The sequence below is a fragment of the Lactuca virosa genome, chromosome 4 (genome assembly GCF_052849685.1).
Source record: "Lactuca virosa cultivar CGN04683 chromosome 4, Lactuca_virosa_CGN04683_v6, whole genome shotgun sequence".
Classification (NCBI taxonomy): Eukaryota; Viridiplantae; Streptophyta; class Magnoliopsida; order Asterales; family Asteraceae; genus Lactuca; species Lactuca virosa.
In genome coordinates this window covers 89,991,186-90,007,622 of record NC_136429.1, presented here as the reverse complement: position 1 = coordinate 90,007,622, position 16,437 = coordinate 89,991,186, and the positions used below count along the sequence as shown (strand labels likewise).

At 37.3% G+C, this 16,437-nt stretch overlaps 1 protein-coding gene across 1 annotated transcript; it reads right to left on the bottom strand.

The window, feature by feature from the left end:
- On the bottom strand, positions 1-2,034 carry LOC145106242 (metacaspase-4-like). Its single transcript, XM_079043256.1, has 2 exons — positions 1,582-2,034; positions 1-1,108 (listed from the first exon to the last, which is right to left on the bottom strand). The coding sequence occupies exons 1-2, from the start codon at positions 1,925-1,927 to the stop codon at positions 198-200; spliced, it is 1,257 nt and encodes a 418-aa protein (XP_078899382.1). The 5' UTR covers positions 1,928-2,034; the 3' UTR covers positions 1-197.
- Between the last annotated feature and the right edge of the window lie 14,403 nt (positions 2,035-16,437).

Sequence of the window (16,437 nt, the reverse complement as noted above, 5' to 3'; positions counted from 1 at the left end):
GAACATAACAAAGTTTACATTATAAAATTTTAAAAACGTAACTTACACAATACAACTCAAATCCACAAACTTGATCCAAATTTATTTCCCAAAAACCCACCACGAAAAAGTAAAAAGTTAAAACACACCAAAAAGAAAAGTTTACCTCACAATTCACAAATATCATAATAACAGATCTCGATCTATAGCGCCACAGCTTAGCACAAAAAAGAAGCCCTGACATGATTATCATCGCAATAAAGACCTGGGTGTTGAGTAAACCCCTGTTTCTTCAACAACTTCCTTGCTTTTGTCACCAGATCATAATTACTAACACTACCATCAGATTCCTCAATAATCGTCTGAATCGCATTGCTAAGAGCTCCGTAAGCCTGATCCTTATTTCCAGACGGGGTGGCATCCGCCGACGTCTCATGGGTCTGGCAACCGCTGATCAGAATTCCGTTTTCCGGCATCTCCTTTTTCTTAGATCCGGCGTAGGCTTCTTCCTTCCTTCCAACCCCTGTTTCCATGGCAGGTTTTGCGTAATCCGAGTCGTTTTCCAGTTTTTGCTTTAGGAATTCCTGAGCCAGACCTCCGACCATTCCAAAAAACCCACCACCACTGCCGCCGTCTTCGCCGCTGTTGTTACCTTGGAACCTGTCTAAGAGGACTTTCATGAACTTCTTCACCTTTGGACTGGAATCCTCACCAAATATATCAAACAATGTTGGTCTCACTTTCCCGACATCTATATCGTCTCTCCCGGTTTTTTGCTTGAGTATTTCGATTAGGGTTGAAAGAGGCAAAGATTTGTTCTTCACTTCATCATCGCCTTCATAAGCTACTTCTTCTTCTACTTCCTCTTCTTCCTCGCGATTCTTATGGCGGAATGCAGAAGGGATGTGAATGCCCCGGGATTGTAGTGCACCTTCTGCGGTTTTATGCAAAAAGCTACTTAGTTTAAAGCCTGATCCGCTTCCTTCGTGTTCTTCTGGATCGTTTTTGTAGCTCTCACCGATCTGTTCTTTAGCCTCATCGATTAGTCCGCCACTGTGGCATGAATCTGATATAATGGTGATTCTGCAACCATGGGGGACTCTATCCACAAGGTCCCTGAAGTCGTCATCTGTAATCACGCGCAAGAATACAACACGATTATGGTTATCATAAGTGAATTCCCTAAATTCAATATCGTTACTAAATAATACAGTGTTAATGAATTCATACAGATCTAGTAATTGCAAAAGTAAAAGTAACCCAGAACAAAAACAATTTTTAGGCATGATCCCGGAGTTCCTGTCCTGGTCATGGTAATGTTTTCAGATTTATAAAAATTGAAGATAGTTTCTAAGGACTTTCATCCACATAATGCATTTGAGAATCGATGATAGACGCACGATAAATATGAATGCCTAGAATTTAGAACAGGTCGCGAGATAATCGGAAGAACTTTGTTTTAACCATTTGTTAAAACTTGAAGTCAAACTACTAAATCACTCATAAAAATTCCTAAATCCAGTGATTTCGAGATATAATTCGCTAAAATAAAGATCAAATTCTAATCAATCGCAAGAACATCAATCGAAGCAAGTATCATACCGTTAATTAGGTTGAAGTCGCTGGGAACTATACACTCGTCATATCCGGTATCGTCATCGTCACCGGTCTCTGCGGGAAGGCGAGTACCGTGTCCGCTGTAATGAACAACGAGGAAGTCGCCAGGCTCCGCCGATTGTACGAGTTCATCGAGCGCTTGGCGGATGTTACGGCCGGTAGGCTGGGTATAGGAGTCGTCTGCATCGATAAGGACTTTGATATCGTCTTCGGAGAATCCGTAACGGTCAACCAGACAACGATACATTCTCTTGACATCATTGATGCATCCCCTGAGCTCCGCCTTGGTTCCGGCGTAGTTGCATCCAATCAACACCGCTTTCTTCCCCATTTCTTGGTTTACACACACAGCTCAATTATTGTGTCTTGAATTCGATTGGGATCTGTTTGGCCAGTGGGAGTAGGATTTCCACGTTTTGATGTCCCCACGACCCTTTTGACCTTTATATAAAAAAAAGAAAAAAAAAAGTTAATTAAAAGATAATTCGTATTATCTGTAATTGACCAAACAATCGTTACTAAATATTTTATGCACCTGTGGCATAATTTTATTATTTTTGATGATTTGCATTGTAATATAAATACAAATACATTGAATATTTAACTAATTCACATAATAACTCATCGTGACAAGCTAGTACTAATATTTGTTCCAATTGATAAAGTCGTTATTTTGTTTTATATTAAGAAAAACGTTTTAAATATTAAAATAACAATAACAATTTAATGAATTTCTATAAAACTATAGATGGCAATAGTTTCTATGTTAGACCTTTCGTCTTACCATGAAGTGCTTTGTGGTCTAGGTGGCCACGAGCGTGGTTCGTGCACACCAAACCGAACCCTCGTGATAGTTCGCGATCGTTGTGGTTCGTGAAGCCAAAGACGAGTGGCAACGTCCAATCACATTTATTTGTTATTTGACTATTCTTTGACCATGTATAACGGCTATTTCGAAATTTTTTTTAATTTATTTAAGTTTTTAGCTATATATATACAACTACAAATTTTCTTATATTTCACACAATTTTTATCTCCTTTTATTCACATTCATACATTTGTGTTGCTTAATCTTTCAAAAACCATGGCTCCTAAAATGATGAATCGGTCAGAAGAGAAACTAGCACAAGCATGGGTGATCGTTTCGGAAGACAAAGATGGTCAAATATCTAGTGATTTTTTGGGGAAAGTTCAAAGCGTTTTCTATGGCTTAATGGGTTGTCCAAGTCGAAATCTTGATGACGTATGTTTGAAGTGGCGAGATACGAGGGTTAAATGTTGCGAGTTCGATGAAATTTATAACTTTTTTATAAACAATGTACACAAAGACGAAATCGATTTGGTTGATGTGGTCATGGATTAATACAAAAACACAAACCACAAACGTTTTGTGTCACACCCCCAAACCAGAACGGCGGAAACGTTCGGGGGCGGAGGACGTCATGTTCAGTATCATAACAATGCACAATAGTAAAACAAGCAACAACATCATTCATTGCATTAATAATATAGTTAATACAAGTGTGTTCTGTGTAAAGTTTGTAAGACATAAAAAATATATAATCAAAATAAAGACGAGTCTTGAATATGCTCCGTCTTCTCAAAACTTGGTCATCTGTACCTGTCTACCGGTGACCTGAGAATACAAGTTATTTTGAAAGAGTAGATCAACATTTAAGCTGGTGAGTTCATAAGTATTTTAGTGTCAATAGTTTGCATTTGTTTCATGAAAATGTTTGTAAGTGTTTTGATGTAAATGTTTGTATACTTCCTAGAAAATCCTATATTTTCTACTAAAATGAAAAGTAGCCTTCTACCAAGACTCAACTGGTTTGTATGTTTGTTTTCTTGTAAAAGTGTATGTTTTTCCAAGTTTATGACTATCTTTTACTAGAAAATAGTTTGCATTTCTCAAAGTGAGATTATCACTGCATGAATGTAATGGAAAATGAAAGTGTACAGTAGTGTTGTATAAACTAACTACTGTAGCACTAACTAACTTAAAACCAAATTGTTAATTAAGGTTAAAATCTTATGTGGTTATAACCATGCTGACTGACTAGTATTTAACACGAGGACCTGTTGGCGTCGAAACTAATGTGACATTTGTCACCCCTTGGCTTGTCTGCCAGACTGTAGCTAACAGTTAGGATGTGAGATTGTCAGTCCCGTATAGATCTATACACACAATGTCCGCTCTCCCTCCAGGAGACTCTGGTTACAAAATGCGACATAACAAGTATATTGCTATGTCGTGAAGTAGTAGTTTCACATTATTGATATCTAGTTCTTGTTATAGTATGTATGTTCCTTTCTGTTCTTGTTATAGTATGTATGTTCCTTTCTGTTCTAGTTATAGTATGTATGTTCCATTCTGTTCTAGTTATAGTATGTAAGAACTGACTCATGTATGAACTGACTCATGTAAGTACTGATTCATTTTAAGTTTCACTGTTCGAGAAATAGTAAGTAGTAATCCTCTAAACTATATCTATTATAGTTTACTAGTATGATTGTTTGACTGTTACTGATTTATAGAAAAGACTCAATTACTCACCAAGCAACTAAGTTAAGTATAATCCTTAAAAATGGGTTTAATATTCATATATGTATTTAATAAGTATAACTATGATTTAACCAACATTCGGACTAGTGATCCTACCCCAAGCCCACAACCAAACAAGAAACAGGAGTCAAGGTATCTAGCAATAGTCCTAAGTCTGTTAAAGCATACTTATACGTAAATAGATAGACGAATATGATTTGATATAAAAGAAATTTATAAAAGCTTTAAAAGAGTTTTAACAAGTTTTGAGTATAAGAAATCCTTTTGGATGTTGTTTTCACATGTAAATGGTTAACACAATTTCATTGTGTTCTACTTGTATTCCCCCCCCCCTAAAAGCATTTAAAAGTATATTTCTAGGGGTATGAACTCACCTGTAGTGAGTGATTCGAATTAAAGATCGATCTAGGATGCTAAGTATGCTAAGTGAAGTCTTGAGCACAAACAGATCCTATTAAGCATATAATAACACATATATGTATACAATTAGTGTATATAACACTTACATGTAAGGGAAACAACATTAGTAACTAGGAAACACTTTCAATGAAGTGTTAGAATCACAAATGATTGGTTGAAAGGTGTTCACGGCCAAACTCTAGGAGTTCACGGCCTTCGGAGGGTTCACGGCCTAAGAACACATGATGTGTTCACGGCCCAAGCTTGATCCTATGAAGGGTTCACGGCCGTGAACTCTTGAAGAATCTTGCAAACAGGTGTTGTAATCAAGGGTGGAATCAAGTGTTTCTAAGGGACAACAAGAATATGGATGAGATACTTACGTTTTGGAAGCCTTTAGAAGTGTTCACGGTTGAAGATAGTTGAGAGAGAAGTGATGTTCACGGCTAGAGTTTGAAGAAGTGAAGAAAAATGAGCCAACTTTATATATATATATATATATATATATATATATATATATATATATATATATATATATATATATATATATATATATATAAGAGTTGTTCACGGCCAAGGATGGGTTCACGGCCGTGAACCTAGATGTGGTCGTGAACTCTTTTGATGGTGTTTCCGGCTCGATTGCAACTCAATGATCTCAAGCTAACACTTCCTAACACCCAATCCTTGAGTGTATTAGGCTTAGAAACTCTCAAACAGACCCTTAACAAGGCTAAAAGGTAACAGAAACACGTCTGACTTTTGATTGAATTGATTGACTTTACAAGATAGAAATTTCGGGTTGTCACATCATCCCCCTGTTAAAGGGAATTTCGTCCCGAAATTAAGTTTAAGGAATATACATGGACGAAGGTGAAAGGTGTGGATACTTACGTTTCTAATGATCCTCTCAACCCCAAGTGAAATTGGGTCCTCGCTATGCACTTTAAGCGGACTCTCACTATCGGGATACAGATCTGATTAGTCCTAACGACTTCGCTGTCTAGGATTTATACGGATTCTTCCACAAAGTTGAGGTTCTCGCTTACCCCGATCGAAGCGAGTGGGATGGAAAAAAGTCTCATCAGACAACCAGTTTTCAAGTTAAAGACGTGGAAAGTAGGGTGTATGTTATTGGATTACCGAGGTAGTCGGGGTCTATAAGCTACTGGATCAACTCTAGTAAGAATTTCAAATGATATTGTGTACCTTGGATTTGGTATTCCATGCTTTCTGAAGCGTATCATGCCCTTCCAGGGTGAGACCTTCACTTGACGTGGTCACCAGCCTGGAATTCCAAGGGTTTTCTCTTATCGAAGACGTAGCTTTTCTGCCTGACCCTGGGAGCTTCCCGTCGCTCCTGGATTTGTACTCTTTTTTCGGTAGTTTCTCGGATGAATTTCCAGACCAGCGAAGGTGCCGTCTAGAAATTGAACCTCTAGCTAGTTGTGTGTCGCCTACTTTAATCCAGTGCAGAGAGGATCTGCACTTGCGACCAAAGAGGGTTTCGAATGGAGCAACTTTAAATGCTAGTATTGTCAAGGACTCGACTAGTTGATAAGTGGGTATTCTCGCTCTACCAAAGTCGATTACATAGGCTCTCCGCACAACTTCTAATGATTGAATCGTTCTCTCGTTATGTATGTTGGTTTAAGGATGGTAGGCTATGCATCATGACTGGCCTAGTTCCCAAAAATTTATGAGGTGACTGGCTGAACTGGGAGATGGTTCTACTATCTCAGACGGAGATAACAGATATTGGAACACCGTGCAGTCTAACTAATTTCTCGGACACACGTTTTAGTTAACTTCTTTGTTTTTCCTGTTTCCTTAAAATTGTAGGAAGGGTGCGGATTTGGCTAATCTGACGACGATCACCCAATATGGCATCAAGTCCACCTGTTGCCTTGGTTAACTTGATTATGAAGCTCATTGTAATCCGCTACCACTTCCACTCGGGTATCTCCGGTTGTTGTAGTAATCCTGCGGGTTTTTGCCCTGAAGTTCATGATAAGACCCATACTTAGGTCATCCACCATCACCTCGTGTATACAAGTTGTATATAATTTAGATTGACAAAACGTTCGGATGAGTGGCTCTGCCCCAAGTCCCCAACCAGACAAGGAACAGGAGATAGGGCGGAATCACACATCCTAAATCTTGTTGAGTCTAAATTATGTACTACTCTCGCGTATACACTCAGCAACGATAGATTAACCTAATGTGTTCTTAGTCCCTATTCTTGAACTTGACATGCGGTACGAGTGGTCCTTCTCGGAGATCTATTGGGTATACTCCAGGTGTTTACTGACTTCTGAGACTTCTCTGGTGCTTTTTGCTTCAACGCTATTGACTAATGGGTAGGTTAAAAAGGCGTGGTACCCCTCGCATGGGTACTTCTGAAGTTTTGAAGTGAGAGATGATATAAAGGTCTGCGTTATGGGTTAGAAGAATTTCATCTGACGGTTGACTAAGGAAAAAGTTCCTTTACATAGCATAACAATTTTTGCATGGTAAGGACCAAGTCAAACCATGTCGGATGAGGATGTCGGAACTTCTCGGCGAAATAGATATTAAGTCGATCGGGAAGAAATGATTACTAGGACGATGAACTATCCTATGCACATAAATTTTCAGCGCTTTCGGTTTTTATTCTATTACTATTGCTGCGAACTACTTTTTGATTCGGACTTGGCGAGTATTAATCAATACGAGGGTTCTAAGAATTTGAAATTATGAACTTTCACTAAACGATCTCTACTAGGTCTCTCTATAATTGCTTGGTGTACACAAGTCATGCATAATTAATATTGGCAAGACAGTTGACTGACCCTAAATCCACAACCAAACAAGGAACAGGAAATGAGGCGGGACCACTCACTCTAAATCTAAAACTATTAATTATAAATGACTTTAGTGTATACACTAAGTCATCATAGCTTTATCTGATAGGGTTCCGAGTTTTATATGAGTGATGTGATTTGGTTCGAACAAGAGAGTAATTATAATTAGTATTAATTATTGGGGTTTGGAAGCGTACCAAAAATATAGCAGGGTTCTTTGATGCTTCCCCATTCCCTGGGGTCAAACTCCCCCTGCATCCCCCGTCGTTCTTCTCTGTTGGACAGCCCTCTTAAAATGTCCTATTTCACCACAAAGATGACATATTGGACCGATTCCAACATTGGTGGTTGAAGTAAAGTGCCGGATCGGAATTCTGCAGAAACGGGTAGTGTGCCCATTCCAGTTGCAGTTCATGCAATGTATCACTCGGCAGATTCTCAGGTGATGGAAACTGCACCCTTTGAACTTGGGTAGATTCCCGGCATATTGCCTTGCTGGGATAGGGGTAACCGGGATACTAGTAGGAACGGTAGCAGGAGCAACAGATGTCGTGGCCGCAGAGGCTGCCACAGGTTGTTGTCTCTTGGCTAACTTTTGAGATCAGTTGCACTTCTTTTTATCCCAGAATATATGTTTCTTGTTCTTAGATTTGAGGTTCGGAGTGTCTTTACAAACAGGCACTCGTTGTTGTACTTGGTTATCGGCGTGATTGGGATTGCCGATAACAATTCCACTACCATTTGCGTTGTTAGCGTTAAGGTGAGTCATGATAGCTGCTACGGCAGCTGTGACCACAGCTTGAAAAGTAGTCGAATCTATCTGAAGGATTGGTGTTTTACTGGGGGGTTGGTTACGTTTCTTCGGAGGCATGATTCTGTTAAACGATAAGAAAATGAGCTCGTGAGCGACTATGGTTGGCTCTAGATGTATTCCAATCATTTATATATATGCATATAAATTTTCGTTTTGTTTTATTGTCCTCAATGATTCGACCTACATCCCTATGATGTAGTCCTGGTAAAGAGTAGAAGTAAGTTTCTAGAATGGTTACAAGACGAGTGTCATCCGAACTAAGTTATCTTTGATTGGTGGGTATCATGTTCCAACTTTCGAAAAGATTTGAAAGTAATTCATAATAGAGTCTACATAAAGTAGACTTATGAATTTGAGAAATAATCACTCTCAATTGAGATTTCGTGATCCGATTTATTGTTATTAGCCATGACAGGAAAAGATGATAAGCTTAAAACCTAATGCGAGTAATGTAATCACTAACTCACTAGGTTGCATTAATTTATTAGTTATTACTGTGACGAAAAGGCACTCAAACACTTCGCATGAAACACACGTGGTTTTCCTCTGTTCTCTGTTCTAATCTGGGCGGTAATGGTTTGTTCTCTCCTGGTATCCACATGGTGTCCTTCTCCTCTATAGGTATATTGAATTCCTATGTCGTCTTACTTCCGATTCTAACGCTGATCCCCATTACTTCATAATGGAGAGTTCGAATCCCGGAAGTTCATGCGAACTTCTCTTCGGTGCCCTTATTAAGGTAAAAGCATTTTCTGGTTTCTATAGTTTCTTTACTCCTCATCTGTTTCTTTCTCGGAATTCTTCTAATGAAACTCCGTTGGATTCTCATTGACTCTTTTATTGATTGTTGGAGTGGCTGCAACTATCTAAGTGGTTTATACGAGAATGAGAATGTCCAAAGAATCTATGAGATTAATAAAACTTAAATCTTTACGAAGATGATCCTTTCTGGTCTTTCTATAATCACGAAGTGTGTACAGATTATATATAATCCAGACCAAATAGACCTTCGAATAAGTGATTCTACTCTAAAACCACAACCAAACAAGGAACAGGAGGTAAAGTGAAAATCACCTATTCTAAGTCTATAAAATCTCAACTATATATAACCTTAAAGTATACACTTAGTAATTATAGACCTACCACAAAAGGTCTTTTTTTTTAACAATCCCTTTAAGTTATTTATGGTACCTAAAATACTTCTATAGTATTTTAATTATATCTTTGATTCTTGAACTTCTAAATATATGAAGTTGATAAGTTTTCAGTTTTGTTGTTATAGTATTCTAAAATACTCCTATAGTATTTTAAACTTTATGTTTGATTCTAGAATTCTTCTGGTACATAGGTAAGTTTTAGACTTGTTGCAACACCACAACCATTCCTAGGCACATGCTAATCACTTCTCGGAAAGATATAGTTGATCAGGCTATATCACTCCCAGATCTGATTATATGTCCCCAAGGCTACTTGTGATGTCCAACAACCGCAATACTTTTGTTCTGTTCTAGTATGACATTGATCCTAGTATGAATGCATGTATGTATACTTTAGTAAAATATTTTATTATTTAAAAAGTATAAACTCTTGGTCAGAGTCTTTTAATCCCGATGTGTTTATAGGTGTATATCTTTTATGGGTTGATATACTCAATTCACTATAACCAAAGCTCTGATACCAATCTGTCACACCCCCAAACCAGAACGGCGGAAACATTCGGGGGCGGAGGACGTCATGTTCAGTATCATAACAATGCACAATAGTAAAACAAGCAACAACATCATTCATTGCATTAATAATATAGTTAATACAAGTGTGTTCTGTGTAAAGTTTGTAAGACATAAAAAATATATAATCAAAATAAAGACGAGTCTTGAATATGCTCCGTCTTCTCAAAACTTGGTCATTTGTACCTGTCTACCGGTGACCTGAGAATACAAGTTATTTTGAAAGAGTAGATCAACATTTAAGCTGGTGAGTTCATAAGTATTTTAGTGTCAATAGTTTGCATTTGTTTCATGAAAATGTTTGTAAGTGTTTTGATGTAAATGTTTGTATACTTCCTAGAAAATCCTATATTTTCTACTAAAATGAAAAGTAGCCTTCTACCAAGACTCAACTGGTTTGTATGTTTGTTTTCTTGTAAAAGTGTATGTTTTTCCAAGTTTATGACTATCTTTTACTAGAAAATAGTTTGCATTTCTCAAAGTGAGATTATCACTGCATGAATGTAATGGAAAATGAAAGTGTACAGTAGTGTTGTATAAACTAACTACTGTAGCACTAACTAACTTAAAACCAAATTGTTAATTAAGGTTAAAATCTTATGTGGTTATAACCATGCTGACTGACTAGTATTTAACACGAGGACCTGTTGGCGTCGAAACTAATGTGACATTTGTCACCCCTTGGCTTGTCTGCCAGACTGTAGCTAACAGTTAGGATGTGAGATTGTCAGTCCCGTATAGATCTATACACACAATGTCCGCTCTCCCTCCAGGAGACTCTGGTTACAAAATGCGACATAACAAGTATATTGCTATGTCGTGAAGTAGTAGTTTCACATTATTGATATCTAGTTCTTGTTATAGTATGTATGTTCCTTTCTGTTCTTGTTATAGTATGTATGTTCCTTTCTGTTCTAGTTATAGTATGTATGTTCCATTCTGTTCTAGTTATAGTATGTAAGAACTGACTCATGTATGAACTGACTCATGTAAGTACTGATTCATTTTAAGTTTCACTGTTCGAGAAATAGTAAGTAGTAATCCTCTAAACTATATCTATTACAGTTTACTAGTATGATTGTTTGACTGTTACTGATTTATAGAAAAGACTCAATTACTCACCAAGCAACTAAGTTAAGTATAATCCTTAAAAATGGGTTTAATATTCATATATGTATTTAATAAGTATAACTATGATTTAACCAACATTCGGACTAGTGATCCTACCCCAAGCCCACAACCAAACAAGAAACAGGAGTCAAGGTATCTAGCAATAGTCCTAAGTCTGTTAAAGCATACTTATACGTAAATAGATAGACGAATATGATTTGATATAAAAGAAATTTATAAAAGCTTTAAAAGAGTTTTAACAAGTTTTGAGTATAAGAAATCCTTTTGGATGTTGTTTTCACATGTAAATGGTTAACACAATTTCATTGTGTTCTACTTGTATCCCCCCCTAAAAGAATTTAAAAGTATATTTGTAGGGGTATGAACTCACCTGTAGTGAGTGATTCGAATTAAAGATCGATCTAGGATGCTAAGTATGCCAAGTGAAGTCTTGAGCACAAACGGATCCTATTAAGCATATAATAACACACATATGTATACAATTAGTGTATATAACAACTAACATGTAAGGGAAACAACATTAGTAACTAGGAAACACTTTCAATGAAGTGTTAGAATCACAAATGATTGGTTGAAAGGTGTTCACGGCCAAACTCTAGGAGTTCACGGCCTTCGGAGGGTTCACGGCCTAAGAACACATGATGTGTTCACGGCCCAAGCTTGATCCTATGAAGGGTTCACGACCGTGAACTCTTGAAGAATCTTGCAAAGAGGTGTTGTAATCAAGGGTGGAATCAAGTGTTTCTAAGGGACAACAATAAGATGGATGAGATACTTATGTTTTGGAAGCCTTTAGAAGTGTTCACGGTTAAAGATAGTTGAGAGAGAAGTGATGTTCACGGCTAGAGTTTGAAGAAGTGAGGAAAAATGAGCCAACTTTATATATGTAAGAGATTTTCACGGCCAAGGATGGGTTCACGGCCGTGAATCTAGATGTGGCTGTGAACTCCTTTTGATGGTGTTTCCGGCTCGATTGCAACTCAATGATCTCAAGCTAACACTTCCTAACACCCAATCCTTGAGTGTATTAGGCTTAGAAACTCTCAAACAGACCCTTAACAAGGCTAAAAGGTAACAGAAACACGTCTGACTTTTGATTGAATTGATTGACTTTACAATATAGAAATTCCGAGTTGTCACATTTTGCACATCTCAAAAGCTTGGCAAAAATTGAGGAATTCTCCAAAATGAAAAAACATTGTTTAAAAAAAATAGGGTTAAGGGTAGTTGTTGTGTTTGCATTTTTTATGTTTTTGTCTATTTTATTTTAAGTTATCGTTTTTTTTAATTAATGTTATATTTTTTATTGAATAAAAAACTACTTTATATAAAATATATGTTTTTTTTTGTATATTCATTGTATTTTTGAATTAAATTTAATTAAAAAAATAATGTCAAGTGGTTTGTTAGTGGTAGTTATCCCATGGTTTTAGTGATAAGATGTGGTGATGAGGTGACACTCACCACTATAATGGTTAGTGGTGGGTATTGTGGATGACCTTAAATGTATAATATTCCTAACTTTGATTTTAAGGTTTGTATTTCCATCCAAACTTCATTTTTTATATTTAAATAGTATAAAAATGATACTAAATATTTCATCTACATATCACTACTATAATGGTTAGTGATGAGTATTATGAATGACCTTAAATGTATAATATTCTAACTTCGATTTTGAGGTTTGTATTTCCAACCAAACTTCATTTTTTATATTTAAATAGTATAAAAATGATACTAAATATTTCATCTACAATATTATAATTTTTTATATTTATTTTTACATTAAAAATATATTTTCCGGTGTATTTTTTAAAAAATTTACATAGATTGTTAAAAAAAATACTTATTAGCTTTATACATATTTATTTATATATTTGTTGTTGTAAGAACGTCTTAAAACATATTATTAAAATTATTATTTTTTGTATATTATTAATTCCAACAATGGAGAATCAGGGGAGACGATGAAGAAAGAGATGTGTATGATTTGGAGCAGAGATAAGGAAGATTATGGAAGGATCGGGAAGTAAATACCCTAACCATTGTGGTCGCTCGAGGAACAGTACCCTGGTTAGGTACTGTTCCTAACTTTGAACAACTTTAATATATATATATATATATATATATATATATATATATATATATATATATATTAATTACTTGTTATTTGATTAAAGTGACTTTCGGTCAAATAAAAAAGCTATATTTGAAAGATAAAAGATTAGGTTGATATTTATAATTGATTAATATCGATTTTTTTAGAACAGACCGTGTACGCATCAACTACCCTACGTCTTAACTTTCATCTTTCATCCAATGGATTTGAACCCTTAATATTTGCTTCAAGGTAGTGGTTGAACAAAATCTCAAGGGTTGCACAATTTTTCTAGGGGTTATAATAAACAAAATTTACATTACACTACACTCAAAAATTTGAAGGTGGTATGTGCTACCTCGTGCTCTATACTGAAGCTCATATTTATTAACTCATATTACCGCTAGGCCAAGACCATTTCATAATTAATATCAATTTAATATATAACATAATATTATAATTTATAGTTATTACATTTAGAATACACCTAATCATATTTAATAAACTACAAGTCAATAAATATAAAGTTGAGGGACTAAAAGTATAAAATAAAGTTTAACATCACCTTCTTATAAATGGATATCATTCTGAGGTTAGGTCTTACAAAAGTTTAGGAGATTATGGATTTTGCAGCCTAATAGGGGAATTGCCCAAAGAAAAAGAAGATTTTGATTGGTATATGTTATACCACCTTCTGGATTTTATGGAAAGCAAGAAATGATAGAGTTTTTAATTGGTTAAATAACTACCCTGTTATGGTTGTTAAGTGCATTCAAGCTTCAAGTTTTATGTGGTTCAAACATAGGAGTAGGTTCGAAATTGAAGATTGGATAGAATGGAGAAGATGCCAATTTTTTGTATAATTCCCTATATCTATATGTTATGATTGTTTTGTATCTTTCCCTAGCCTAGCTCCTGGCTAGGTGAGGCATATTTTCTTTAATATAATTGTAGTACCCCGTTTATTTATTTAATAAATAAATAAAGTAATAAATACATAATAGCCCTAAAAGCGGAATAATGTAGCAAGAAGTTAGTTACGGGAGTTAAAAAGTCATAATTGAAAGTTTAAGGGGCTAAAAGTAAATTCTAAACTTAAAATGTAAAGGATTTTAGAATTGGGGTTTAAAGTGTAAATTATGGAGTGATATTGAAAGGAAATTGGATGGGAGGGACCTATCTTGCCAATATAGCAATATGTTTGTGTGTGTCGGATATATATGCATGCGCTATGAAACCCTAACCCTATTTTCACTATTCCCAGCCGTCACCCTCCTCTTCTTCACCTTCAGCCGCCACCCTACCTTGTGGCTCCGATCATATGACTCCGGCAAGCATGCCGTTTCCCCAACCGAGGCCATCTTTCCTCCGCTGCCGTGAAGCCGCTGAAGCCAACCACCGGACGTCACAAAACCACCATGGTCGGTCGAATGGGCACCGTGGAGGCACTGCTATCGTGTGGGAATCGTGGAACCACCAGAAACGCCTTCGTCGGACGTTAGGCCGATGTTGCTGCGGTGAATCGTTGTTGCGACCGCTTCCTAGTGTCGCTCTTTGTTTTCTGCTGTCCCGTCGTCAGCCACGGCCATTCCGCCACCGCCTAATGCCATTGGTGAACGCGCCGCCTGCTCCCTAGTTGAGGGTCTGCAGCGGCGGTCTCGTGTAGTGAAGGAATTTATGTTACTGATGAGGTCGTAACCGCCAACCATCGTCGTCACGCCGCCGCTGTAGCTGTTCGTCGGACATCTCACCGCCACCAGCCACCGTGGAAAGTGGATGTGTGCTTGTTTCACTTCGTGTTTAGGTGGGCGGTTGTATCTCCACTAGTAGTTCATGTGTTGGGTGTTTTGTATAGCAGGAAAAGCAAGAAAAGGCATCACCACCACCATAGGGTGGTGGCTGCCACCATCTGCCGCCGCCGGCCACCACAAGGTGGTTGTGTGTGTGTGTGTGTGTTTATTTCCCTTTTAGTGTGTTTATTTATGGGTTGTAAATGTAATTTGTAAATGGAATAATAAAAGAAATTGAAAACCACCACCTTAGGGTGGTGGCTGCCGCTTCCTGCCGCCACCGGCCACCGTGTCGGGTGGCGGTGTGCTTTGATGGTGTTTTGACTCGTTTGGATGTTTGGACAAGGGACTAAGAAACCCTAATGGGCCCAATGAGGCTTAATAGGCTTAATAAACCCTAATGGGCCCAATGAAGCTTAATGGACCTAAAAGCCCAAACAGATGACGAATGGGCCTAGTGAAACCTTAATGAGTCTAGTGAACCTTAATTGATCAAAATACATATCAATTGGGCCTATTAGGCTAAGATGGGGTTGGAAACCCTAATTAGGGTTTAGAAAACCCTAATATTGGATTTATGGGCTTGGACTTATCGGGACCCACATTTTGGGCCATTGGTATGGAAGTGTGTATTAAGCCTAATTACACCATATGAGTTATTTAGAAGAGTGATGGACTTAATGGATTAAGTCCTTAATGGGTTAAGTGAGAAACACTTAACCCTAATTGTCATTTTATGTGAAAACCCTAATTTCACTTGGGTTTATTGTTGGGCCTCTCTATTGGGCCTTGATGATTGGATTATTAATGGGCCATCCAAGTCAAGCAATTGGACTAGAATAATTTAATGGGCCTAAGGTAAGACCCATGTAAGGGGTTTGGGCCCAATTTGGAAAATTGGGCCGTAGATGGGCCATAGTTTGGGCCTTAATGATTATATGATGTTGGGCCTTAGAATAAGACCATATATAGGCTTGGGCCCAATTTGGACTCATAGTTGGGCCATATATTGGGCCATATGTTGGGCTTCGACTCATAGTTGACTTTTGGGCCTTTGGATTGGGCCTTGGGCTTGAATAAAGCTAAGTTAGGGGTAAAGTATTAATTACCCCAAGTATGTACATATGGTTGTGTGTTGGAACCCAATTATTAATTGGGTGTTATTTTGATGTTGACAGTTCGGGAATCTGTCATCCAGCAGCTGGGGTTGAGTCTGCGGGACTTCAGCAGTGTGGGATTGTGTCTACGGGACTTCAGCAGTGTGAGGTGAATTACCTTCCAGTAGCGGTGGGTCTACGGCCACAATGTCAGCCCACCAGTAGAAGTTGTATGTTAGATGATTGTCTTTGTGATATTCATCTAGGTTTGCTACTACCTGATATGTTATATGTTGGCATGATATGTTATATGTGATAGTGGTAGTAGGGGGAAAATAGTCCCCAAGTTCGGTTGTTAGGACCGAAGGGTAGGTCG

Excerpts from the sequence above, each read along its gene's own strand:
- LOC145106242 (XM_079043256.1), bottom strand. The coding sequence starts at position 1,927 with ATGGGGAAGAAAGCGGTGTTGATTGGATGCAACTACGCCGGAACCAAG. Across the intron at positions 1,109-1,581 it reads CGACTTCAACCTAATTAACG|ATGACGACTTCAGGGACCTT; the intron begins GTATGATACTTG and ends GCGTGATTACAG.